This window comes from Numida meleagris, chromosome 2 (assembly GCF_002078875.1).
Source record: "Numida meleagris isolate 19003 breed g44 Domestic line chromosome 2, NumMel1.0, whole genome shotgun sequence".
Lineage (NCBI taxonomy): Eukaryota > Metazoa > Chordata > Aves > Galliformes > Numididae > Numida > Numida meleagris.
The window spans coordinates 57,377,030-57,402,917 of NC_034410.1; the positions used below are offsets into that span (position 1 = coordinate 57,377,030).

Below are 25,888 nucleotides of genomic sequence, written 5' to 3' on the forward strand. Positions count from 1 at the left end.
TTTCTTTTTTGCCACGTGTACCCTAAGTCACTGATTTATGTGGTGTTTTCCTCTAGCACAAATCAGTGAGATACAGTAATTAGAGATTAAACTTTTAACAGCATAATTTCTCTAAAGAAAGTGCATTTTGAATAAATGCAGTGAAGAAACAAATACTCTGTTGACAGTTATATTAAAAGTCTGTTTAGCAGCACCATTTATTCGTATGACATTTTTACCATGCCTTCCTCAGCTCTAGGCATCTCTAGATGTAATTGGGGTTCGAAGGGTGAAGACATTTGATCTCAAAGTTTTGTATCTCAGGGCTGTTTTGCAGTACAGCCCCTTGATATCCTGGGTTACCTATTGCCTTGGCAGTAACTGTCTATGTGCTGTATATCGGCTATGGTACAGCAAACCAGAGCTGCTAGCAGGCCTGGCCCTCACCTGCCTCTGACAGCATGAAGGCTGTTGATTTTCAAGGAAATGCATTAGGTGTTCAAGGAGCGGCCCTCAAAAAAACAGCGTATGAACTTTGTATCATGTTTATATCAGAAGATCTTCATTGATGAGGCCTGCCGTGTTGCCCCAGAGGTGAAAAATGTGCATTCATGTATAACATTGGATGCTTTGGCTGCCAGTTGTATGCCATAGTTTGCCCTTTCACTGCTGTGTGTTTATGTTTTGGCAACAGCTTAAATCAAACACTAATTCTTTGAGGGTTTGAAGAGTGCATGTCTGAGACTTGAAATAGCTGAAGTATTAGAGAAGTCTTTCTGCCCCTTCCTTGGGTTGGAATAACTCAAAGCACGCTCATGAATTGTGTTGTGGTTTTTATTACTATTTTTATATGTGTGTGTATATATGTACATTTCCTTTAACAAACATCAACAGAAATTCTGATCTCAGAATTGAGGGGTTGTTAAATTTAGCATTTTTTTCAACTTCAGTGTTGCTTCCCCACTTCTTGGTTTTATCTGGTCAGAAGGTTTATTAGTCCTGATCCTCTTTGCATGGCTTTTCTAATTCAGCTTTTGGAGTCTAAAAAGACAAAAATTTAGCTTTCTAGGAACTGTGCAGACTTAGGCAAGGAACTTTAGGGTTTCTTTAATGGTCTTCATGGAAACATTAGAAAACGTAGTGCTGAAGAAAAAACTAATTCGTTACAGATTGAGGCAAGATCTGAAGATAGAAGTTCATTGAAAACATAAGTGGAATTAATGTCTGATTTTTACTTGAAAAAAGCTTCTTGCGGGTAACAGCAACAACTATTTGTGTTTGGTATGAGCTCTGCTATATTTTAATTCCTTAATGCCAGTCATTCTGTGATTGAAAATTCAACGTTTTAAATTTGAATTGCAGCGGTACTGTCAGATTCACTGCCTCCTTGCTTGACGCACCCTCAACTGGAAAAAATAAAGCTATATAAACCCTAGTTCTTTGAGAAAAATGATTTTTGAAATCACTGTGATATCACACATCTACAAAGAGGCAGTCCATAGGTTGCCAAAACCAGCTTTAATGTCAATGTGTTTCTGACTTTTCAGTACCCAGCTTTTGAAAAACTGTAGCTCATAGAAGAAATTAAGGACTCAACACACCCCTGAGGAACAGAAACAGTCTTGCTGACCCTGTTTGGATCCCGCTGGGGTTTGTAGTGCCCACGGGCTGCCCAGCTTTTCTGTGCTTCAAGAGCAAATCCACCCTTCTGCTTGTACCTGCTTGTGCAGGCTCTGGGATGCTAGGTATCGCTGAGTCAGCCCTGGGGTGGAAGCACTGCACTTCCCGAAGGGTAAGGCTACCTCCAGAGCATTGCTTTCTATTCAGATTGGTTATTATTAACAATTGCAACAATACATATTTTCCTCTGCCTTAGAAACGTGCTGCCATTTTCATTGTGTTCTCACTTGGTTTGGCATCACAGTCTTGGACTGCATGGCTGATCTCTTGATACTATGTGTGTAAATACTTCCACATCCCTTCATTCCTTGAAGCAAAGTCTGTCCTATTAAGTTTTTCATTTGGCAAGAGGCAAAAGTGCAACTGGAATCAGCTGCTTGCAATTTTCCCCTTTTAAAGCACTTTCCTTCTCATTTGGGTCAAATGATATCTGGAAAAACAAACATTAAGAGTGCTGTGTAAAGTTTCCTGAAGCCTTCCCTGTGCATTAAATCATGCTTGGAATGATTTAGCAGTGCCCCACAGCTATTTTGAGATGGCGTGAAGTAGCGATGGAGCATCCTGGGCATTGGCATAGGGATCTAGGCAGTGAGCACAGAGCTGGCTGTGTGCTGTAGGGGAGACCCTGGTGCTTGGGATTTGCTGCGTGTTGGCAGCTCTGGCATGGTATTTAGTGCTCTGCCTGCTCCTTGGCTGCTGTTGCAGTTAGAGAGGATGGGCAGCTCTGGATGAAGGCTTGCCAAATTGCAGATGGTGCTGGTGTTCCCTGGGCACTGGACTTAGCATTGGTGCGGAGGTGAATCTGAACTTTTGTACTCATCCAAAACCAAGTGGAGGGTTTGATGTCAGCAAGCTGAGTTTCTCTTGGGGGGAAACAATCCTGTATGTGACCTGGCAGTTACAGGTGCCCTTCAGGGTCCAGAAGCTCGAGTCTCCAGGGTGCTCAGGCAGTCAAGTGAGAGTATTTAGAAGGCTTCTGGCCAGTCAGGCTTGCTCTTAGAATTACAGTCTGATACATAGGTTTTTACCGCCCTTTGCTAATAGGAGTGTTTATGCTAATGTACAATTAACATAACAAATTGGGAATGAATCTCCCGACTGTCCCCACTTGACTGCTTTGTACCTGAAGTGTATGCGGAGCATCCACAGAACTGGGTCGCTTTAAGATCAGATGAAGCCCCACGATGGGCTCCAGGACCCTGCAGTGCTTCAGCTGCTAAAGGGCACACTACTGCTTATGCAAAGCGGGGCCCTCCAGATGCTGAGTAATGTGAGTGTGGGGTCCTTGGCATTAGCTCTTCAGATCTACTTCTCTGGGCCGTGTTACTTGCTAACATCAGCACAGCCAACATCTCTGACATGAATTTGTTGGTTTCTTCTGGGTACAGTACTGGTCAGGCTTGTTTGGTTACTTTTGGGTGGAATCCAGCCTGCTCTGTATCAGGTCAGTCTGTTGCGGCTCCGCAAACAGGCAGAATTGCTCTTGGAGAAAAAATGACTAAAGGAAAACCCTTTTGCTGATGCCTTCCCAGGGAAAGGTTAGATTTGATCATTATCTCTTTTTATGAGCTTAATTTGAAAAGTTAATTTTCACCGGTCCTTTATTTCCTGGCTTAAGGCATTTTACACAGCTTTGCGGAACAGCAAAAAGGAAAATACAAGCAATAGTTTCTGATGTCAGTGTTTTTTCAAAACTTCTTTTGCCTGCGTGCATTATGTTGCATCCCTAATGGAGTTGGAAGGGGAAATAATCTTCACTGTTTCAGACTTGCCTCATGATAAGAAATTTTCAGGTAGGACAATATTAATCTCAATGATGTGAGTGGACAAAACTTGCAAGTGTATTTCAGAAACAGAAGTGTTTCAAAATTTGAAACATTAAAAATTCCCCAGCAGTAGTGTTCCATCATTCCTCTATCAGTAACACTAAAGTATGCAAATAGAAAATAATTTTTAAACCAAAACCTCAAAACAATAGCTATTAACTAGAGAGTTTTACCAGCTTGAAAAGTTTCTGCCATTTGTTTTTATTATTTTTTTTAACAGTAGAAATGGTACTGCAATGACTAGAAAGAGCTAATCGATCTGTTCATAGCATGACTTTCACAGTGCTGTCTGGTCCTAGACAAAACAAGGACTAAATATTAGAACAAATCTTCATTCCTGGTTTCCAGTACATATCTCTCTCTTTCTGGATGTTTTGTGCAGGTGGTGTTTAAGGACTCTAAACACTTCCCTGGTGTTTCTGGGTGGAGGGCTTGTTGGATAATAGGGATTTTGCCAACGCCTGCTGGGTGTGTCCTCTTGTGAATGAACTCTGCACCACAGTGAGTGGGATGCTTCCTGAAAGCATTTAGGCTGTCTATCTGGATGACTTATTTGAAGGGCAGATATGCCTGAGTGCGCCTATCTATCTGCCTAGTAGGTCCTAGACCAAAATATGACAATCTCAAAGATTTCCAACTTGAAAATTCAGTATCAGATTATATTTTGCAGCCTTCCAGCTCAGTGAGCGAGCCAAGCTGGAGAACTGGGAGGGAAAAAGGGGAAAGGAAAATATTCCTTTAGATCAGTTTTTTGGATTTCATGCATAATAATAAATCAATATCTCTGGCCAAGAAAGCAACTTCAGCTCCTGGCTTTCATGCACAGGCTGATCATTTGCTCCTTTGACAGGCCCTGGGCTTCTGACAAAAGCTCTAGTTTGACTTGAGCAGTTTCTTCATTTGTGGTTTCTTGTTCAAGCGTCGTTTGACACTGGTACGCTGATAGGGCAGGCATGGGGAAAGCAAAGAGACTAGGTAAAACAAACAAACAAACAAAAAACAGGACATTTGAGGACCCCCTGCTCCCAGCATTTCTCAGATAACTTCCATTCTTGTTCTCATGCTCACACATATCATTGGTTTTTTTTGCTTGTTTGTTTGTTTTTTTCCCGATTACAGTTAAGCAGAAAAGATTTAATTATTAACTCTTGTGCCTAGTTTAAATGGCATTATAAAGTACTGAAAGTAGGTTTTTCCCGTTATCAGTGCAAGGGAGTGTTAAAGAATAGTACAGTATTGACTTTGTGTATCTCATGTGCGCACAGCCAGAGCAGTTTCAGACCACTGAAGGTTTGCAGTTAGTATTTGCACCATCAGTTTCCAGCTGGTAGATCAATAATTTTTTTTTTTGCAGGAGTAACATTTTTAGAATTACTTTGTTCACTCAGAAATACTGCTCTTTCTTAGTTTAATTTATCTTACATTTATACCTCTTACACTACAGGGTTTCTGGAAATGTTTTACAGTGTGTGCTGTAACGAAGATGTGGAAAAACAAGTGTAGACAAATGATTTGGAGACAGCTGGGAACCTAAAGGACTTATTCTTTGATTTACATCCAGTTTCTGATGGCATGATGTTTTACGTCCACAGTGAGTTGTAGGCACTGTTAGCGCCCACAGCTGTTTATGCCTTTGTGTCTATGTTTGTGTTCATGCTAATTCCCTTGAGGCAAAAATTTGTGGTCTGTAGTTACCACAGCAACAATAACACTACACTCCGTGTTGGTTTTTTTTTTGCCTGTTTTGTACCACTATGCTAAAAGTGTAGGCATATTGCTATGGTATGTTGTGAAATATAGTAGACTTCTAAGAGAGGAAATATTTGTTTACTTTTTATTCAGAGCATGTAACTTCAATGTAGCATTACCTTTCTTGCTGCTTCTCCGCTAGGATACTCATTTCTGATTGCAAACCTGCAGCTGTAGAGAAGAAAATGGGTTCAGCAGCCTGGAAAAAGAAAGGAAGATTCTGCTGGTGCTAAACAACAAATATCAGTATTACAGCCAGGAATGGTCCAAAGTAGAAGGGAAATCGTAGCATAATTATGTTTCTGTCTTGTAGTTGTACAAGTCAGTTGAAGGATGGCTGTAGGTATTCTTTGCCATGAAACAAAAATAAAAATGTGAACAAGGTAAAAAGGGGAAAAAAATACAAGATAGACTTCTTTTCTTAAACATGCAAAAGCAAAGTGAAGGAACTGGACTGTCTGCTTTAGAAATATGACTGTAAAAAGGGATCATGGTGAAAGTATACATGAGCGGTATAAGGGAAAGAGATTTAGGGCTTCTTCCCTTCCATCACCCAGTGTTTCTCCACATGAAGAGAAAGACGTGATAATGCTGAATGCTGCAGATTCAACAGGGATTAAACTGATTTTTCGTGCAGTCCAAACTTGGTCAGTGAAACTAATTTCAACAGGATGCTGCTGAGGCCAAGAACTTGCCCAGAGCCAGTGAGGACTTGGATGTTTATACAAAAAACATGAGTATCCAGAGTGAAATACTTAATAGCTTAAAAGGGAAATCTTTTATTTTGCAGACTGCGCTTAGGGTTTGTCCCCTCTGTGGTTACTGCCTTCTGGCTGATGCCTTTGGATACTGAGCTGCAGCTGTCAGCCCAGAGAGTGGCTGTTGCCATTACAGGTGGGTGGCTGCCACAGGCCTCTTCCTCTCCTGGGGCCAAATTCAGTGCTGGGTGCGTCGCTTGAGTTTCTTTACCCTGGTACAGCGGGGAGCAGATCTCTGCAGGGAAGGCAGCCTGCAATCAGGGGCTCACCTGTCCAGTGTCCTGCGTTCAAGGAGCCCAAGCTACAGCTGTTGATTTATGTAGAAAGTAACTGTCCCCTTATATGCTTTGCGATGTCTTCCCGTCTACATCTCTTCAGATTTTAACTGGTTATTTTATGCAGTGGTCAGGCGCTGGAATGGGCTGCCCAGAGAAGTGGTTGAGTCACCGTCCCTGGAGGTGTTCAAGAAACATTTAGATGTTGTACTAAGGGACATGGTTTAGTGGGGAAGTATTGGTGGTAGGTAGACAACTGGACTGGATAATCTTGGAAGACTTTTCCAACCTTGGTGATTCTATGATTCTGTGCTGAGCATTTCCTCTCAGCTTAGGTCAAGCTGCACATCTTTTATGCTGTATTTGAGTTTAATGGTCTGTCTGATCTTTCTGATGTGGTGCGGCAGGTTTGTGGTGTAGTCTTCCTTCATCCTTTGATGGGCTCTGACATGCCAATCATTAGTCTGTCATCTAACTGCTTGTCAATCATAAATTTGTCATGTGCTGTTACCTTAATTGCCTGGCCACCTCAGTTGGATTTCTTGTTTTTCTGGCTTAGATAGGGTTGAGCCAGGCTTTAAGTTAGATTAATTTCAGTGCTTAAATAATTATAAAGATAAAATTGATTCCATATCTGCCTCCTCTTTTGTCTTTTTCTCCAACACTTCATTTTTTGAGTTTGGTCGCTAATCAGGACAATGTATCAGGCTGGTTCAGGAGACCCTAAATGGCTGGTGCGTCTCTGTTTCCGATGTCTAGGATCAACTCTTTGCAGTTACCTTGACTGCTTTTGCCTACAGACCTCATTTATTTGCTGGCCGTGTCCTAGAAAGGCTTCAGGCCATCAGTGCGGACCAGTGTCCCTGTCATCCCACTCCAAGGCTCCTTTCCCTTGTCTTATACAAAGGACATGCTTGGGTGCTTCCCAGCATCAGGGAAACTGATGTAGCAGTGGGAAAAATTCCATCTATATTCTAAGATAGCTTATGTTTGCTTTTAAAAAAAAAACAAAAATCAAACTTGAAATATTTTTTTAAAGTGCCTTTGTGATAGCCAAGTGTTGGTGGTACAAAACCTTTTGATAGATGGAAATAAATTTTGCAAGCTAGCTTTGCAGATCATGCACTGTACTAGTTCTTTCAAAGCATTTTTTTAGGCTTTACGTGTAAAGGACTTGCTTGAAGGGGATCTTACAATTATTTATGTAACTTACATGTCTGTTGAATTTCTTTCCCCCAGCTATGTTCAAGTTTACAGTATAGTTCAAGAAGAACTGGTTTCAAGTTTCTGGAATTTTGTTGCTGTACTTTTTTTCTTGGATACTAAGTTGCTTGTTACTGCATAATGGGAGCATCACTTTAATAATTCTAAGATTTCCAGACTCCTAAGGGGGAAAAAGTGAGGCTGGCTCCTGTTGCCTAATGATTGCTCTCCTTTGCATTGGAAATCGAGTTAAGTTTCTTCTATTGCTGACTCATAAGCATGGCAAAAATATAATACTGTGGCTAAGTAATATAAATATGGGTGTGTTGTTTTTTTTCCCTCCTGATATCACAGCTATCTTTGGAAAATTGCAGTGTTAGAAACCAAAGTTCTGCTGAATTATATATATATATATAGAGAGAGAAGTATGGGCCCCTGGTGGGGATGTATAAAAGAGGCAGTATGTTTTTAATGACGCAAGGATTTATTTTTTTTTAATGTAGCATAGTGTAAGTGAAGTCAGGGAAATCTAATTTATAGCAAAGTCCAAGTTTCTCTTTTTTTATTGTTTACATTTCTTACTCACTTGCTTATGCTGTATGTTTTCGTGTTAGTTTTTATTGTGCTTTGGTTGCTAAGTTTGAAAACTAGAAAGTTGGGTTTTTTTTGGGTTTTTTTTTTTTTTTTTGTGGAGGAGAGCCCCTGGAATTCATTCAGGGCACAGTGTTTCAGCAAAGCACTAACGATTTCCAGATAATTTAGTTTAGTGACAGCTGAGATGTTTGACTTGCAGGAAGTCCTGAATGCTTATTACTTTTAAGTTACTTGTTTTCAATAGCGTCCAAAGTTGAGCACCTAAAATTAGACATGTTCCAAAGTCCAGCTTCCAGAGATTTTTGCTGCAGATGTAAGGTGCTTTAACACAGACGTAACTGAACAGCAGGCTTTGTTCTTGTCTTCTTGCGTGGTACAAAATTGCAAATTGTGAGCAGAAAAAAGGAAGGGAAGAACAGCCACAACAGGATATTGTAGCTGCACAAGTTTTGTTGGTGGCTTCTCTTCCTGCCACATTTCTGAAGGGATTAAAAATAAGTCTGCAGCCCACATAGATGAAGGTCAGATAAATGCATTTTATATTAAACACCACAAAGCAATAATTTTACCTTTAAAATGTATTATAATCGGGAAGAATAGTATTTTATGACTGGAATCTTGTGACTGAAAGCAGATAAAAGCAGGGACCCTTAAAGGTCATCTAGTGCAACTCCCCTGCAATGAACAGGACATCCACAGCTAGATCAAATTGCTCAGAGCCTGCTCCAGCCTGGCCTTGAATGTCTCCAGGGATGGGGCTTCCACCACAGCTCTGGGCAACCTGTTTCTGTGCCTCACCACCCTCACTGTAAAAGACTTTTTCTTTACATCCAGCCTTTATCCTCATTAAGTTTGAAACCATTTCCCGTTGTCCTATCACCACAGACCCTGCTAAGAAGTCTGTCCCCTTCTTTCTTGTAGCTCCCCTTTAGATACTGAAAGGCCGCCATCAGGTCACCTCAGAGCTTTCTCTTCTCCAGGCTGAACAGCCCCAGCTCTCTCAGCCTATCCTTATAGGAGAGATGTTCCATCCCTTGGATCACTTTTGTGGCCCTTCTCTGGACACTCTCCAACAGGTCTATCTCTCTCCTGTACTGAGGACTCCACATCTGGACGCAGTACTCCAGGTGAGGCCTCACCAGCACAGAGCAGAGGGGCAGGATCACTTCCCTTGACCTGCTGGTCACGCATCTTTTGATGCAGCCCAGGATGCGGTTGGCTTTCTGGGCTGTGAGGGCACGTTGCTGGCTCACATTCAGCTTGCCATCCACCAGCACCCTCAAGTCCTTTCCTGGAGGGCTGTGTTCTATCCTTTCATCCCCCGGCTTGTATGGATAGTGGGGGGTTGCCTCAACACAGTTGCAAGACCTCGCACTTGGCTTTGTTGAACCTGATGAGGTTCTCCTGGGCCCACTGTTCAAGCCTGACTAGGACCCTCTGAATCCCATCCAGAGTTTACTTCTGTGCTCACCAGAATTTTCCTTTGCTTCTTCTATAAGTGCTGCTAGGGGTGTTTTGGAGGAGAGCAGGAAGAGCTGAGGTTTGCAACACCTGCCTGCAGAAGTAGGAATCTGGCTGTGTGTGATAACTGCCATCGCGTAAGAGCACTGCTCCCTTAGAACTCTTCCACACATACCTGGTAGTTGACAGACTGGCGCATTGTTCTCTGAAATCTTTTCCAACTCTATCTCAAGCAATTGGAAAGGGCTCAGATTATTGTGGAATACCTGCTTCTGAAACATTATACCATTTTAAGACATCTTTAAGTGGTAAACCAAAAAGTGGAGCACCAGGATCTGTGGGTCATTTTTGAAAATCTCACCTCTTCTAACAAAATGGAAGTCCTGTTTCAGAGTCTGGAGACTTCCTTCTCCTGTTAATGCATGGAGTTTGGCTTCATCTTGTCACATCTGCAGTGTGCATTTCTATGGCTAAGCTTGTTCATCTAGATTACTTTTATGGGTGGTGAAGGACCTGTGTCAGACTTGTATTTTAGGATTAGATGAGTTGCAACCTAGAACTGCCGTTAATCTCCACTAACAATAAAAGAAATTCTGATGGGCCAACTCCAACAGCAGCATCAGTGTTTGGAAACATAAATTCTACTCCTTCCTTAAGCAAAATCTTTTCATACAGTTTTAAATTGTATCCTATGTTTTACAGTGCTTTTATTGTAAGTTACTGAGAGCATGATTTAGATCATTTTAATACATGATGTTCCAGATGTTAGATGTGTAAGGGCCTAATAAATTCTTACATAATACCATTGATAGGTCTGAAAGTCTTAGTCTTCGATCAAGCCACTTTATTCCAAGGACAATGGGTTTAAATTTAACACAGTGCTGACAGTTTCTGTAGGGAGCAATGGAATGGGACAGGACAACAACTTTCTTTTTGTTTAGAATAACTCATGAAGTTGGCTTTTTTTTTTCCTTCTACAGATGTTTGTTTCCTTCTATTGCATGTACTCACTGGGATATCATTACTATAATGTGAACACAACTGCTCACTTTATTGTACTTCTAAAGGCCACTGACACATTTTTCTGTAGAAAAGGAACTGAAAGTAGAATTGCGTAAACATTGCAACAACATAATGGGGCAAACTATTTTAGATTTGCCAGTTCCCATTCTGGTGAAAGACTGCACTTTAAGTCTACTACTTTGGTTTTGAACTGGTGGATATGTGCAGGCATTGGAATTTCATCTTGCCTGAGAGTTGAGCATGCTTCTGAATTGGGACTTGAGCAAAATTACTCTAGGATTGTGCCATTCCTGCATTCATGCAACTTCCATTGGTAGCTGGGGAATTTAATTTACACTGAAACCACTGGAGGATGTGCCACAAAGGGTGGCTCTTCCCTTTGTGTTACTATGAATCTGGTGCTTAAACAAGGAGGGTAGGAGATAAAAGATGCCATTTTTCCTTTGGGATGTGTAAGAACCCAGTGACTTCCCACTTCTCTTGAAGTTCATGAAAAAGCAAGGCTGGTCATCCAGGTTCTTTTTGCTGTGAAAATTCCTGCTTGGATAACTGTATTTCACTCTTCTTTCTTTCTTTTCTCATCAAATTATCCTACATACTCCCATCTGTCGGCTGTAGTTCTGCTTTTAGACATGTACCATTTTATCCAAGTAGTGCAGTAGCTGCACAGAGATGTGTCACATTGTTCTTTAGGTAATTAGTGTTCTGTCTCACTGCTGAGTAGCCTGAGGAAATGAGGCAGCTCTCATAACAATCTAAAGGTATTCTGAGTTTTAAAAAGTACTGAATGATCAAAGGCTCCCGCTTGCTTGATTTTACTGCTACATCTGTTGTGGGTAGCATTTAGTACTGGCTATCTCAGGTACAAAGGAATTTTATCATGCTACGTTTTGGCATTACTTACTGAGAGAACAGTAATTACTGACTTGCAGGTAGTAGCAGAACATCATTGCATGTAAATGATCACAACTTAAGCGTCTGTTCAACATATAGAGTCATTATAGTTCAGTGTAAGAGCTGTTGACAGCAAGCTAAAGCTGAATTTGGGTCAGGTCCAAGTATTACATTTATCAGCCATCGAAACTAAGTGTGTGAATGTGTAACTTAGCATGATGATTTAGATTTGACTTGCCAGACTTACTTTTTACTTAAATGTTTTTCTGTTTAGCTTTCTGATGACTCAGGATTTAATCTGTTCTGAAGCTCTATTTGTGTGTCCTGCTAGTGATTATTCTGCTGGTGGCTTTGTAGAGGTAATCCAGAAAGAACATCTGTTTCAAGTTTATAGTCTAAATCATGAAAGGATATTTGACCCTAGAAGTAGGGAAACAGCAGAATTTACCCATGAAAACAGCATGACAGTCCAAAATACAGTTCATTTGGCATATTCTGCTTTACCAACTCCGTATTCAGCATACAACATCAGCAAAAAAGCCAGAGCTATAAGAATTTAGTGCTGCTGCTGAAGAGCAGTCTGAAATTGATCATGCAAGTACTCTTTCCTCTCTCATGACATCTGTTTCCCAGAGTACTGTTTGCTTTGCTTCTGCCCCTTCAGAATCTTCCTCAGGACTCCTGTGACACAAATTAGTTGTTTCAGTGTAATAATGGAGATTCGAATTTTCAATAGCTTCATCAGTATCACTCCAGCGTGAATGTGTTTGTCTCTATGCTGTTTGCAATTCACAGTGCCTGGATGTGAACAGAAAGTAAAATCTTGTACATGGCAGTCGATTCTGATTTCTTCCCAAATGCCTGTTTGTGCTGACTCTTGGTGCCCTGGGTTCTCTGCAGAGGAGTATCACTGTGACCATTTAGGGGAGCTAGATGTTAGATGAATCCCTTTCCTTCATGGAAGCGCAAGACAAAATTCTAGCAGTGGAAACTTGACTTGTTTTCTGTGATGTTGCCCTTCTTTTTGGGGGCATTTATCACTTCCCTGCATAGAGTTAAGTGATCTTTGCAGAGAATATTTGTCCTTAGGATTCATAAAAATAGTCTGGAAGATCAAAATATTTTGAAAAAATTCAGTAAGTATCAGATATCTTTGAGATGATCTGATTAAAGGATATTCCTTCTCTTGTTCTTAACACACCCATTTCAAATATCACAATCTGGATGTTATGAAATGCTATCAGAACAGCAGGTCTGTTATTCAACATCAAAGTAGAGATGTCTCCAACGAAGTGAACTTAAACATGTTGTTTGCCAGGTGTCTTTGATTATATGTGCAGAGCAGTCTTTTAAACAGAGAAAAACAAGTTACTGCACTTCTCTAATGCTTTGCAAGCAAGACATCTTCCTGGAAGATGAGGTTTATCTCTAGTGAAGAGGAATATTTTGTTATGACACCCCCTATTCAAAACACTGCCCCATCACTGTTGGACTTTACAGTCAGTGGCTTGACTTGCGAGGGAGTTGCTGTTGCTGTCAGTACTTTCTATTAATATGCTTCCTTATGCTTTTCCAAGTACTGAAAACAGCTGTTTGGTGATCTGTGTTAAGTTAATGAGCAGTGATACTAATTTGCAAGATAAAAACCTTGTAGCAGCCTCCTAAACTATTGCTCAGAGGCTTGCTAGTATGCAGCAGCAAATACTATCTTGACCCTGGGCTGTGATGTCCTTTCTATACTGTTTGCACACTTTTTGTGTAGCGGATGAATAGTAGATTTAAAGCTTCTTTGTCCAATATTGCTAGTGAGCACAAGGCCTAGAAAAACAGGAGAGTTATCTTCTTCACTGTCTATAAACTGAGGGCAGTCTGCATCTTCTGTTGCTTGTTCAAGCTGGCATGGACCTGAATGCCAGCTGGGAATATTCTGGCAGCCTGGCTATGCTATGACTCCCTTGTACCTCTGTTCGTGAACATGTGAGTGTGCAACATGCCTACTTATGCCCAAAGGCTTTGTGTTGCAGGGGATGCATCAGCACCTTGTCATCAAATGAGTGACAATTTAGTAGTGTGTTTTTTTAATAGATTTCCATAGTGAATGAGATGTAATTCAAATTAATAGCATCAATAAGATCTGTGCATACAGAGGACTGGCCATTTTGGGTAAAGAACTTAGTTGCCATTTGGAATTGGGAGAGAATGGTGTGGTCTGTTTGTTGCGTTCTCCTAGATTTTTGGAAAATGAGATCAGATTTTCTCTAAGTATAAGGGAGGAAAAAGGTAGCAAAGAAAAAGCAAAGTATTTTGGTGGTCAGAACAGAATAGAGGATGTTTCTTCCTAATACTTAACTGTAAGGAAAATGTTAAAAGCCCTAAAATAATGGACTATGTGCTTAAGCTTACTTATTTTCTCTTCCTGGAGTGTGATCTAGTAACTCTCAAATGTCTATTACCACTTTGTTAAAGAGGGAGATTTGCAGATACAGGGATTGTGGGATGAGTGGAATGAAACTTCCCGAGGAGAGTGACTACCCTGAACTGTGGTGAGCATCCAAGACTATATTTGTCATGTTTTGCTACAAGGGTGTAAAGCCAGATTTGGCCTTCTGCCACATTTTCTGTTTCATGTCCCAAGAACTTGAAGCCAGAAACAGCACTTTCTCCTTGTAAGATTTCAGGGTTTTTTTTGCTTTTTCTTTTAATTCCACAATCATTTTCCAGTATGCCAAACTGTCTGTCATTTACCTGTCTTCTTCAGGAGGTGAATTATAGCAGACTGATATTTCCCATCCCCCTGAACCTAGTTTGCTCTCAGAGCAAAAGTTGATCTTTGTTCCCACTAAGTATGGTTGACAGTGGGCTAATTTCATCAGTTCACTGAGGCTTTTAGAGACAGGTATCTAATGCCAGCTATTGGGAGCTTTTATTTTGTGGTTTGCCAGTAGGCACATGAAAGTGTCCCACTGCAAATGTTTAATCAGGACCAGTAAAAGATAAAGCAAGAAATGTCTGTTTTATGTTTCTCTTTGTAGCAAAATGGCACAGGGGAGGCATCCCCCCAAAGGGGCCCCCAGTTCTCCTTGAACTTCCTTGTGTTCCATGTGAAGGCGTCTCTCAGACCACAGAACCCCCACGCCCAACTCAGCCAGATTTGGCTGCACCCTTCGGCTGCTGTCACAATGGCCTCTGGACATTACAGTGGCCACAGCCACACTGCCTTTTGCTCAGGGCCCTATAAGTAGGGGAGCAGCAGCATCTGACCCACCACTTGCCAAGCTTAGGCCTTCTGGTGCCACGTGTGCATGGATGGGAGAGGAGCCAGAGCAGGAAGGTGAGTGGCTGCCCACCTGGGTGTGGGGCGAGAGAGGAGATTCCTGGCAGATTAGGGGATGGCTCTTCTCATGGATAGCAAGAGGAATGGGCATAGCAAGAGCCACGATCACATGAGAGCAATGTCCAGCTCTCATGTGAGCAATGGCAAGCAGCCAGTACACAAGAATCAAGCAGAGAGAGGAACAAGGTAGAGGTATAGGTTGCAGCCGAGGAACATTGTGAGGCTGAGGTATGCTCAATGTCCTGAGAGGGGCATGGGGCCAAGTCGTGCCCATCACCTAGGGGCAGCAAGGAGCCCGTGGAGGTGGATCCTCCAGAGAGTAGCAAGAAGTCCAGACATGTCCACTGGAAAGGAATAGATGTGGTGCCAGGGTGAGCTCATCACCCAGACACTGACGTGACATGGAGACATGGCCACCATCAAGGGAATGGTGTGCGACAGAATCATTCCCGATCTCTAGGGAATGATGAGAGGAGCCCATGCAGGTGGATCCTCCACCAAATGCCAGTTTAAAAAGTTGTCTCAAGAATGATGCTACAACCAGGCATGCTAACCATTCAGAAAATGGTGGGGAACAAAGTCGTTCTCAAGGGTCATGGGATTGAAAGAGGCCATGTCACATCCGTGGTCTAGAGAACAATGAGGAGGAGCCCGTGGAGGTGGATCCTCCACCAAGTGCCAAGAGGCCCAGGCATACCGGGTGTCTAGAGAACAGTGAGGAGACCAGGCAAGCCAACCGGTCAGAGAAGGTGGAAAGGCACAGACACGGCCACTTTTCTTTGCCCGGCGAAGGAAGACACAGTCATGGCCACCATTCAGAGTATGATATGGGGCTCATGCATGGTTTTCAAGCAAAGGGTAAACAATGGCATGGGACAATGTCTGTGTCCATTGGCAGCCTTTCTCTCTGCATAGCAAAGTGGCACAGGGGAGCCACCCTCTAGAAAGGGGCCCCCAGTTCCCCTCAAACCTTTTTGTCTTTTACATGAAGGCATCTGTCAGACCACAGAACCCCCACACCCAATACAGCCAGGTTTGGTTACACCCATAGGCTGCTGTCCCTGTGGCCTTTGGGCATCACAGTGTCTACAGCTTCCCATGTTTTGCCCTTCGTTGAGTGAGTGGTCAGGCATTGAAACAAGGTCCTCAGAGCAATGGTCATGGCAGCAAACCTTTTGCAGTTCAGGAGATACATGGACAACGCTCTCAGACATAGGTTTTGAATATTTTGTCATCCCATGTGTAGCGATGAGTTCAACTAAATGGTCCTGTTTGTCTCTTTCCTTCTTTAGAAATTTTGTGTTTCTGTGTTACTGTGAATTCTTTTTAACCAAATGACAGTTATCATCACTCCAGTTGAGCTGAAACTGTTCCACACTTTGTCTCTCCAAAACTGGAGGTGTCTAGTTTTGCATGACAAGGCTGCCTTAAGCTGGCTTAGACTGAGATGTAAGACTTTCATGTGTTAGTGCAGGGTACTGTGATGAGATAGGCTTTATGTCCTCTGAAGTTTTTTTTACAGGAAATAAAGATATTATCTATTTTGTCAATGCCACGTGTTCTGATTTCTAATTTTATTGCATCTTACTCACTGGTTCATGGAAAAAAAGGATTGTGTAAAAGGTAAAGGTGTTTATTTTCTGGTAGCAAAGTTGATGTGGAAAATAAGTTTTTGACAATGTTGAGTATGTGTAACTAGCTGAAAACATGAATTAAGTGATTTATAATGATGACTTGTTGTGAGAAGTGTTAATTCCCATGTAATTTATTTTCTGTTTCTATATTATTTTTGTTTGGACACCATTCATCAAAGTTCAGAAGTCCTCAATTTACTGTTTACAAATTGTTTTTAGCATCAGTGAAAATAACCAGTACTGAATAGTGTAAACTCTTTCCTATTTGGAAAGGGGGGGTAAGTGTGTCTCATTATTTGGTTGTGATCCATTACAAGCTTTCTTAAACTCTCAGAAATATGTTCACTTAAGCACCTTAAATGCGAATAGTGAAGAAAATGATGCATTTTAAATGGAGTGCAGTAAAGTCACTGTCAAGTGAAGCTGCAGTGTTTGTGTCTGCATGTGAGTGCAAGTGTTACGATGTTATGTATAAATAACTAAATAGAGATGGCAGTCATATGGAAAGTTATCACATCATGCTGTTATTCTGTGGGATAATAGATCAGATCTAGTGCTAGGTCCAGTGCTCAGTTTTAAATGAGGAAGGAGACTTCCAGACAGATCAAATTTTCACAGCACTTAAGAGTGGAAAGTTAACTAAAGGTTAGTGATGCAGTAAGCTATGTGCTGCACCTTTCAGGGAGCTCTCCAGAAGCATTATGACTCCCTGGCGCACCCTTAGTTTGATTCTGTGTTTCTACTGTATCATGTTTGAAGATCTGGAGCTGGCCTCTTTGTGTTAAGCATCCTATTACATGCTGTGAAAGGAGAAGGAGCTACAAACCAAAGTGTGGATGATAGTTATTTTGTGGGAGAGAATCTGGAAGAGTATAATTAAAAAATAAAACTCAAAAAAATCTGCAAGCCTTAATGATAGAAAAAGACAAGCAAATGCAGCATGTTGTATTTTGGGGCATGGCTGCCTGCCAGAAGAACATGGACTTGGGGGGGAAGAAAACTGCAGAAGGGCTGTAGTTGGTGCAGCTCAGAAGGAAGGGCAAAAGGAAAGCATGCATGTTCTCAGCCCACGAGTGAAAGTCTTCTCTTTCTGCATTTCAGGTTGCTTTTTTTTTGTATCTTGGGTTTGATCGCCTGAGCAATGCATTGGGTGCAGCCTTCTCGCTTCTCTTGTGCTGTTGTGGTATGTCATGTAATGTTCCAATGACATTCAGGGATTCTGGTATATTTTTATGTCTCTTTGACAATATTACAGTCACTTAGGCATCCTGAAAGGAAATGTTAAACTTTTTTTTTTAAGTCAGATCTAGAAAGGCTTATCTTTAGGTTTTTTTTAAATTGGATCTGTAACTTTTAATAGTATGTTGTAACCATTCCTCTGTAAGCTGCTTCCTAGCTAAATTCAGTACCAAAATGTAAATGAGCACTACTATTCTGAGATTATTACTGTCTGAATATATTAGATATGTGATGTTTGGCTGCTCTGAAAAAAACAAACAAAAAAAACACTTAAACATTGTAAGCAGAATGGAATGTAAGGCAAGGGTTTACTTTTGCTTTTATCCTGGCACAGGGATTTACCTCAACTCCTGCAAAAGCAGTGCAGGGAATTAATTTTCTTGGTGAATTTGCACAACAAAGTGAAGGTGTAATTGTGACATGGTTGGTGTACCCCTGCAATCCAAGTAGCCCAGGTAGCGCATGCTCTGAGGAAGCGGCAGTACAGGGTAGCAGCAGGGTACGTACACAAGGCTGCCATGCTGTTAGGCACTTCATGTTAGCTTGTGATGAAATTGCTGCTGCTTGCTTTCTGCTGCTGCCATGGTCACCTGTCTTATATAAACTATATAAATGCTGATATGAATCTGTCTGCCATGGTGTCTTGCACTGAATTTAGTGGCGTATATGAACCTCTGAATCACAGCATCTTTAACATCTCAGACTGAACATACAACAAGTATGAAAGTAAAAAAGAAAACATTCCTTATCTTGATGTTTTTTTCATGGTGTAAAGCTTCCGTGAACAACGTTGCACGGAAGGGAATATTGCCTTTTAAACAACTGGCCACATCACGTTTCTTGGACTGTTCGGTCTTTCTTTCTCTATAGTGAATCAGAAGGGTTCTGCATACCACAAAGTTGAGCTTCCCTGGATGTACTAATCTGACTGTAAGTGGGAGCATGTTGAGGCAAGATTAAGGTTCACTGAGTTTTTATTTGGATGTATCCATCAATCTTGGAAACTTGCACAGAAAGGATGCAGTCAGAACAACCCCATAGAGGATGTCCTCTCTTGGTGGAAGGGAAAGTAGGAAGATTTACTGTTTTGAATGTATGGTATTACAACAGACCACATGAAGGTTTGGAATTTGTGCTACAGCACTTTGGTTTTGTGAGACCAGTGTTATTTTGTTTTCTTGTTTTCAATGTAAGACTTAAATAGTAAGAACTGTCACATTCAAGTAAAGTACTGCTATGATAAGACATTCCCAATTCCTTCCTTTAGTTACAGTTCTGTGATATCTTCTGTTTGTAGATGCCGGTAATTTACAAGAACAATAAATAAATAGATATTATTTGTGCTACAAAGTAAGAGATTTATGTGAATCCAAGTATTTGAATAATTGCATTGTTGTATTACATTGCTGCCTTTCCTCTGTTTCAGTGATGCAGGCAGTAACATAGCCAACAAACCTTTTAATGAAAGCATTTGATTTAACAGCACCATATTGGATGTAGTTTGCCAGAATAAAGCAATCTGGGGCTGTATTGTCTTATTAAACACATTGTAAATGTTTTTGATAAGAAGTCTGGTTGATTTCATTAAGCTCTGGGCAGCCAGCATGTCAGAGCATTTCCAACCGTGATCTATCATCCTGTCCTGGATTGAAATATTTGGATAATCATCTAATCCAAGTGATTGCTAAAATGTTGCAGCCTATTTAGTTTTGCTCGTTCTAGGATGACATGCTGATGGAGAGCTCAGAATGAATTTAAAATGAAAAGGACTGTAGCTGAGTAAATGAATTTAACTCCATCAGTCTAGGGCCCAAGCTGGAGTTTTGGATGTGATATCCAAGTCCTATTCTGCTCTGTTAGAGACTGCTCCTGAGCTCCATTCTTCCTTTGCCTCTTGTGACTTTTGCTGAAGCTGTCAAAGGGAAGGTGACTGGAAGAAAACAGCTTGGTGTCAGCATTACTCTGGGGACACTACAGCTTTTGGTATCCTTGTGCCTGATAGGAACCACTTGTCCTCTACGTGTCCCTGTCCTGTTGCTCCTGCTGCCATTACTAGCTCCTACAAGTGCTTCCTAGGCACATCAGAGTCTTTATCTGTCTGAGTGGTGGTAGAGCAAGGTTGTTTTTTTGCACTCTTGAGCTATGGAAAAAAATGGCACATTGAAAAGCCTTGGAGGATGCTGTGCTGTGGAGCTTTTCAGCTCGCCAACAAAGCTGTCCAGGTACTGCTTGCAGAAGTGATTCACATCAGACCTGTTGATATGGCCTTTTTTGGGAGTTTGCGGAGAAAGTTGGGCACAGAGGGAATAGTTCAGAGCCTTAGTCTGCTTTCTGGTCTCTGCCTTGCACCAAGAGGTCAGAGAAGAGTGGATGTCCTCTGCACCTGGACTGTGCTGGTGACTGAGCTGCAGCTTGCTTCTGCTTTTCTCTGAGTTTTCAGATGGCTGTGCTTTTGTTTATTCTCTTCTGTTGTTGGCCAAGGAGAGTTAGCAATTGGATTCATGAATGAGAATTCAGAGAAACAAACGAAAGATTCATTTCTCTCACTTACTTTTCCCCTTCCCTAGCTCTGTTCTTTGTTGTTCTGAGAATGGAGAGGCTCCTCTTCCTTCACCTCCAAGAATTACAAGTTTTTTTTATTTTGTTGTTTTGTTTGTCTTTTACAGATAAATTTTGTAGCCTGTCAACTATTTGCCCTTCTGGCTGCCTTTTGGTTTCGTATTTACTTGGGTCCCAGTCATGCCAGCTCTGCTGTTCGCCATGCATTTGCCACCCTCTTTGGAATATACTTTGCTGTCTTCTGCTTTGGGTGGTGAGTATGTAATCACTAAGCAGACAAGGCTTGGGTAAAAATATTTTTAAACTTCATATCAGCTCTGGGTTATCTTTTTGGTCTTAAGACCCTCTCAATTTTGCAATCCTTAAAAAAAAAAAAGACAAAATTTATACCAGCATAACTGCCCCAAGCCTACACAGTAAAATGAGCCACAAAAGCATTTCTAAGTGAGGTATTTAATCTGTGATATATTTGTTCTGGCAGTTAAAGCCACACCAGTTTGTTGTGAAGATAGCTCTTTTGGAAAAGATGCATCCAGTTTGAATGAGCACTTTGAGCTAGGCTACTCTTTCCCTGAATGAAACACACTGAAAACATCTTGTCAGTAGGAGTTAATCTATATTGGGTATTCAGGCTATAAAAATGTCATTGTGATAATCCATATTTTCTGATTCTCTGATACAGCATCACATTTATGCCATTCGCATAAGAAACTATTCCTTCACTCTGACCTTCCAGCCCTTCCAAGCCACATAGAAATTATCTAAATATTCACTTTGTTGTCTTCAAGGTATTCCATTCATCTTTTTGTCCTGGTGCTGATGAATTATGGCATTATGAATATGGCGAGTATTCCCAACATCCACAGGTGAGCATATATGGTGGCAATACTGGAACTGCCCCTCTAGTCTCCTCTCCTTTCATTGAGAAACATGCTTTTTTTTCAGTACCTCTTTATCTTCTTCACTACCTTTCTTTCCCAGTTACTTGCACAACCTTTGTTCTTTCAGGTACAGAAGCAGCTGTAATCTCTGTTTGTGGTTTTTGCATTGGTACATTGCATTTCTCTATGAAATTTTTGACCCCAGAAGTAGGCTTTTGCAGGTTTAGTAATTTATGCCCAAACTTCTGTTTTTTTTTTTAACTTAATGAAGTAATATTCTCCTTAGTAGCGTGTCCTTGAGGATTGCTTTCAATAATTCTTTTTAATGTGTTCTTCCCCTCGCTGCTTGGCCTTTAGTTATTTTCCACTTATTTTTGAGTTAAACAGTTCAGTTAAGGTCATTGTGGCAACTTAGTGATCTGTGAAATAAGTCTTGCATTAGGTACTGGACTTGGAGCTTGAAAAAGTACCACGTATGTTGTTACTTTGGAGCAGAAGCTTACAGCATCACCATGAGAAGTTCCCAACCATGGGATCTTTTTTTCTTTTCTATACAGATGTCTAAGGCACATAAAGGGTTTTATCAAGTGAGTGCTTTCCTAGCTGAAAGACAAAAAGCACTCTCATAAAAATGAAAACCACGTGGAAGTTACATCTGCTTCTTGCACTGAATAAGAGGAAGCTGGTGTGAAAGAACTTCTCTGCTCAGTCATTTAGCCTTCTCACAGGGGTCTCTGTTAAGAGTTCAGCAAGCAGGAGTTTTTAAAATTGTGTAGGTGGAGTTGTTTGTTTCCCATCAATCTGCATAATTGGGAAATTTTATTTTTGAAACTGCTACTTCACAGCAGGCTAGAGGGATCATGTGGCAGTTCTTCCCACTTCTTTACTTCTGCATTGGCATCCCTAAGTGTACATGGCTCATAATGTATTTTGGTTTGGGTGTGTTACAGGTTATTCCTGTCTCTGCGTAGCTCTTTTTGCAGCTACTAATGGATGCAGCATGGTGAATTCACATCAGTCTGAACTGTGGATCTGAAACCCTTTCTTCATTTGTCTTCAGGGCCAGGACTGTCTGAGCATCTAATGCTCTGATCTCCCCTTCTTCTCTAGCGCTTCCTGAGGCAACACCTCTCACTGAAAGCCAAATGAAAACCATCCGCTACAATTTGTCTAGGATTGTTTAGAAATGTGAACCATAGGCAACAGGCTTGTCTTACAGTAGTCAATGGCATTTTGCACCAGCTTAATAATGTTAATGAAGAAGATTTTGTTACTGGCCCCCCACCGAATACAAAGGCAAAGCCTAGAAGTCCAGAAATAATCAATAATTTTTAAAATGCAATTGGGCAACGTTTGTGAAAGAAATATCATCCAGAAGCCAGAAGGAAAAGGTGCTAAAAATGTATATTACTTGTTTTCCAGTCGTTGTACATGCCTACCCCTTGGAGAAATGCAGAAGTAACTCATTTATGTGAAACAAATGAACTGCAGGAACCAAGTTACAGAAGTAATCATCCAGTGTTTATGTCTTCCTAGACGAGTTGGTGTGGTTGTAGGGAAAGAGGCACGATTTCAACAGGAAATCCCCTTGCTCTTACTGTTTAGCCAGTTAGTCGTAATGGGAGAAACACCTGTATGTTGCAACATGAATTAAGCCAGTTGGTGTAATGTCACCCACTGCTGCAAGATAGTCATGTGTGGACTAGAATCAATGTGAATTAGTAAGTCAACATGCCGAAAAACCTCAAGAGACCTGGGAAGATTGGGCTAGGCCTTTTCTACTGTATTTCACTAGATTTGAAGTACATCTGCATTAATTTTGGCAAAATTACTGTGTATTCAAGTTGCTTGAGAATAAGCTTGAAAAATTCAAGTGTGGTGGTTGGGTCTTTGCATACAGAGGTCCTCTGTAGTGGGAGTCCAAGAGTTGGCTCTTTTCCCACCCCAAAATGCAGGTTGAAGTGAACAAAGGAAATAAAAGCAACAGCACAGTTTGATGTGCATGCACGTATCACTGGTTATTTTCAACTTGTTTGCTCTCTGGTGAAGCTACCAGCCTTCAAGACTTGCAAGCTGAAAAATGAATCCAGCATTGGAAATGCTCCAAGCTGCAGCAGCAATTCACTATGTCTCTGCCTGGTCACTGCTCCCCTTTCAATCTTTTCACTTGAGCATCAAGGCTTATTTTAAATACTTCATCCCATCTATCACAGTTACATGTCTCACCTGGGTGACCTGCCATTCTCAATTGATGAGAGGGAGCCTGAGGAGTTGGATTGGATGTCTGACTGAGATAAAGTAAGACAGATTCTGCTCGGAATCTCCTGAAGAAGCTGTCATGTCCCCTCAGTCCGCCTTTCAGCCAGCTGTTTGCTTCAGCCATGTGAACTGCAGATTGTCTTGTGATCCTTGTCTTCAAATCCATCACTGTCACTCACACTGAAGTTTATTAGTCCCCAGGGAGGAAAAGCTTATTTCGTTTAGAGCCAGCCACGATCTGAGGAAGGCATGTCTAGTTTTCAGCCTGCTTACTGTTGCTCTTGTTTTATTTTGCCTTTAGTTCCCTTCTCTGATCCAACTTATTCTGGATATTTTTTTCCATGTGGCTAGCTTCTCCTGATGTAAGGGACGCTAGTTGACCTGGTCCTGGCGCATCTGAAGTCCATGGAATGTAAGCCTTTCAGCTCGCCTTTGTACTGTCTAGTTTACTTCACTTGGCAGTCTTGTTTCCAAGTGTCCATTCACTTCTCATCTCTTCGGTATCTTCTTTATTGCTTGGGTATATGCAGGGAGAAATTAGTTATGGGAAAGGCTGCATCTGTCACACCTGGATGCTGCAGTGCTCAACTCTTATAATGGAAAATGTCATGCTGTTCTCCTCCCTGACAATTTTGTGGTCATCCTGAAAAACTGAGAATGAATTTGTCAAGCTTAAATAATGCTCCTTCTGGAAAATGGCATAATTCAGCTCTTGGAGCTGAAAATATTAGGCTATGTGTCATTGTCTAGCTTCATACATAATCAGAAAAGAGAAAATATCTCAAATGTTTTAATTTCTAGTGGATCGGGAAGAGTTGTACGTGTAAACAAAGGGCATTTACAGATTAAAAAAAAAAAGATAATGTATAACTTCAGCAACACACATACAACATAACTGGATATAAAATGCCTGAGTGAGATAAATTCCAAATAGTGTGCTGGAGGAGGAACTCTGAAATTGAAATGCTTGAAATTATCACATTTTTTCTTTTTCTTTTTTTTTTTTTACCAGCACCATAAGGAGACATCTCTATAATGCTTCAGCTGCATTTGAATCCTCTTAAAAAATTTCTTAGAACTTAGATTTTTGCCAGATCTTGTAACATAGATTCAGACTTGTGAATAATGTTTGCAAAGATTGAACCACGCTCCTAAACAAGCCCAAACCCAATTTGAGTGATTCCAGTTCTTGTTGATACTTGTGTCAGTAACTATGTATTCTGTATGTTATGTTTTTAGGTACTCCTTTGTCGTAGCTATGGGATACCTCACCTTGTGCCACATAAGCCGAATATACATATTTCATTATGGTATTCTGACTACAGATTTTTCTGGGTGAGTGAGTCTGCAGGCTGTGTCCTGTACAAATTAATATCAGTTGAATTATATGTTTTTAGAGTAACGCTGATATAATCTGGGAGGGCCTGCAATTTTGTTTGCCTTAACCTTTTTCTAAGACCTTTTTTAAAGAAGGAAGGAATAAACTGTGTGGTTTTAGTGACTCATTGCTTCTGCTGTTTTCCTGTGAGATGCTACCTAGCCAGGAAGGTAGGCCTTGGTTCCAGTCAGAGCAGCCTGGGAGGAGAGGCCTGCACAGCCCTTTGTGTGTAGAGGCTGGCCCTGAGAGGTGGGCTGTGCATCCCACCTTCCCAGGCACCTCCATCAGCTCCAAGTCATCCTTTTTCCCTTTCCTGTTTATCTCGGAGAGGATCTGGGGCGGTCTGGATTCCTCTGTAGCCTGATGGGGAAGGTGTTTCCTAACAAAGGGCTCCAGCTGGTGGAAATGGGCTTGAGGGCAAGTGACTAGGGGAGCTGGAGTGTGGGTGAGCAGGGCAGACAGGCGTGCAGTAAGCTAGTGTTATGGACTCTGTTGTCATGGCAGGTTGTGGCTGTTGTTAAATAGCACAGCTTCTTATGGGCAATGCATTTCTGTGGAATGGTGTTGTTCATAGAAACTCTAGGCTCTCTATATTTGATTTCACTGAAATAGTAGAGAATGCCTTGCAGAAATATAGACAGCTAATGTTACATATTTTGTTTATGAGAGGAAGGCATATTTTTTGCATGATTTAAAAAGTGTGCTGATTCATATTCCATTTGTTTAATCGAATGTCTGAACAGTAATTATTAACATACTGTGAAAAAACTCTGTAAACTAGCATAGTCAATTGTAGACTCCTATTCCAATTCTCTGTTTTCTTACAGGCATAAAGTAGGAAACTGTGTGTGTGTGTCTATCTCTGTGAGGTGATGGTGGGTTCAAGCATTTAACTGCATTTCTGAAAAAAAAAAATATTCTTTCAGAACTTCAGAGTTTTTTATTGGAGGATGGAGCAGAAAAGAGTACTCACGTTTAGAGAAATTTAGTTCTCTAATTTTTCTGTGATTTTCTTCATACACAAAAGCATGTCCTGAATGAGCATGGCATACCAAGAAGCCTATAAATGGGACTGGAATGTTACAGCTCTGTGTGTATTAGACAGAGAAAGAAATGTGAGAGAGCATGCTTTTCTGAATAGCATTCAGAATGTATTGTGAGG

At 41.1% G+C, this 25,888-nt stretch overlaps 1 protein-coding gene across 3 annotated transcripts in view; it reads left to right on the forward strand.

The window, feature by feature from the left end:
- The window catches only part of MBOAT1 (membrane bound O-acyltransferase domain containing 1), a 60,050-nt gene that overhangs the window by 2,304 nt on the left and 31,858 nt on the right, over nucleotides 1–25,888 (forward strand). For all 3 annotated transcript variants that reach the window (XM_021387263.1, XM_021387266.1, XM_021387265.1), the window contains exons 2-4: nucleotides 20,316–20,461; nucleotides 20,997–21,074; nucleotides 24,588–24,683. In XM_021387263.1, coding sequence (XP_021242938.1) covers nucleotides 20,316–20,461; nucleotides 20,997–21,074; nucleotides 24,588–24,683 — 320 coding nt within the window. The remainder of the gene's footprint in view (nucleotides 1–20,315; nucleotides 20,462–20,996; nucleotides 21,075–24,587; nucleotides 24,684–25,888) is intronic.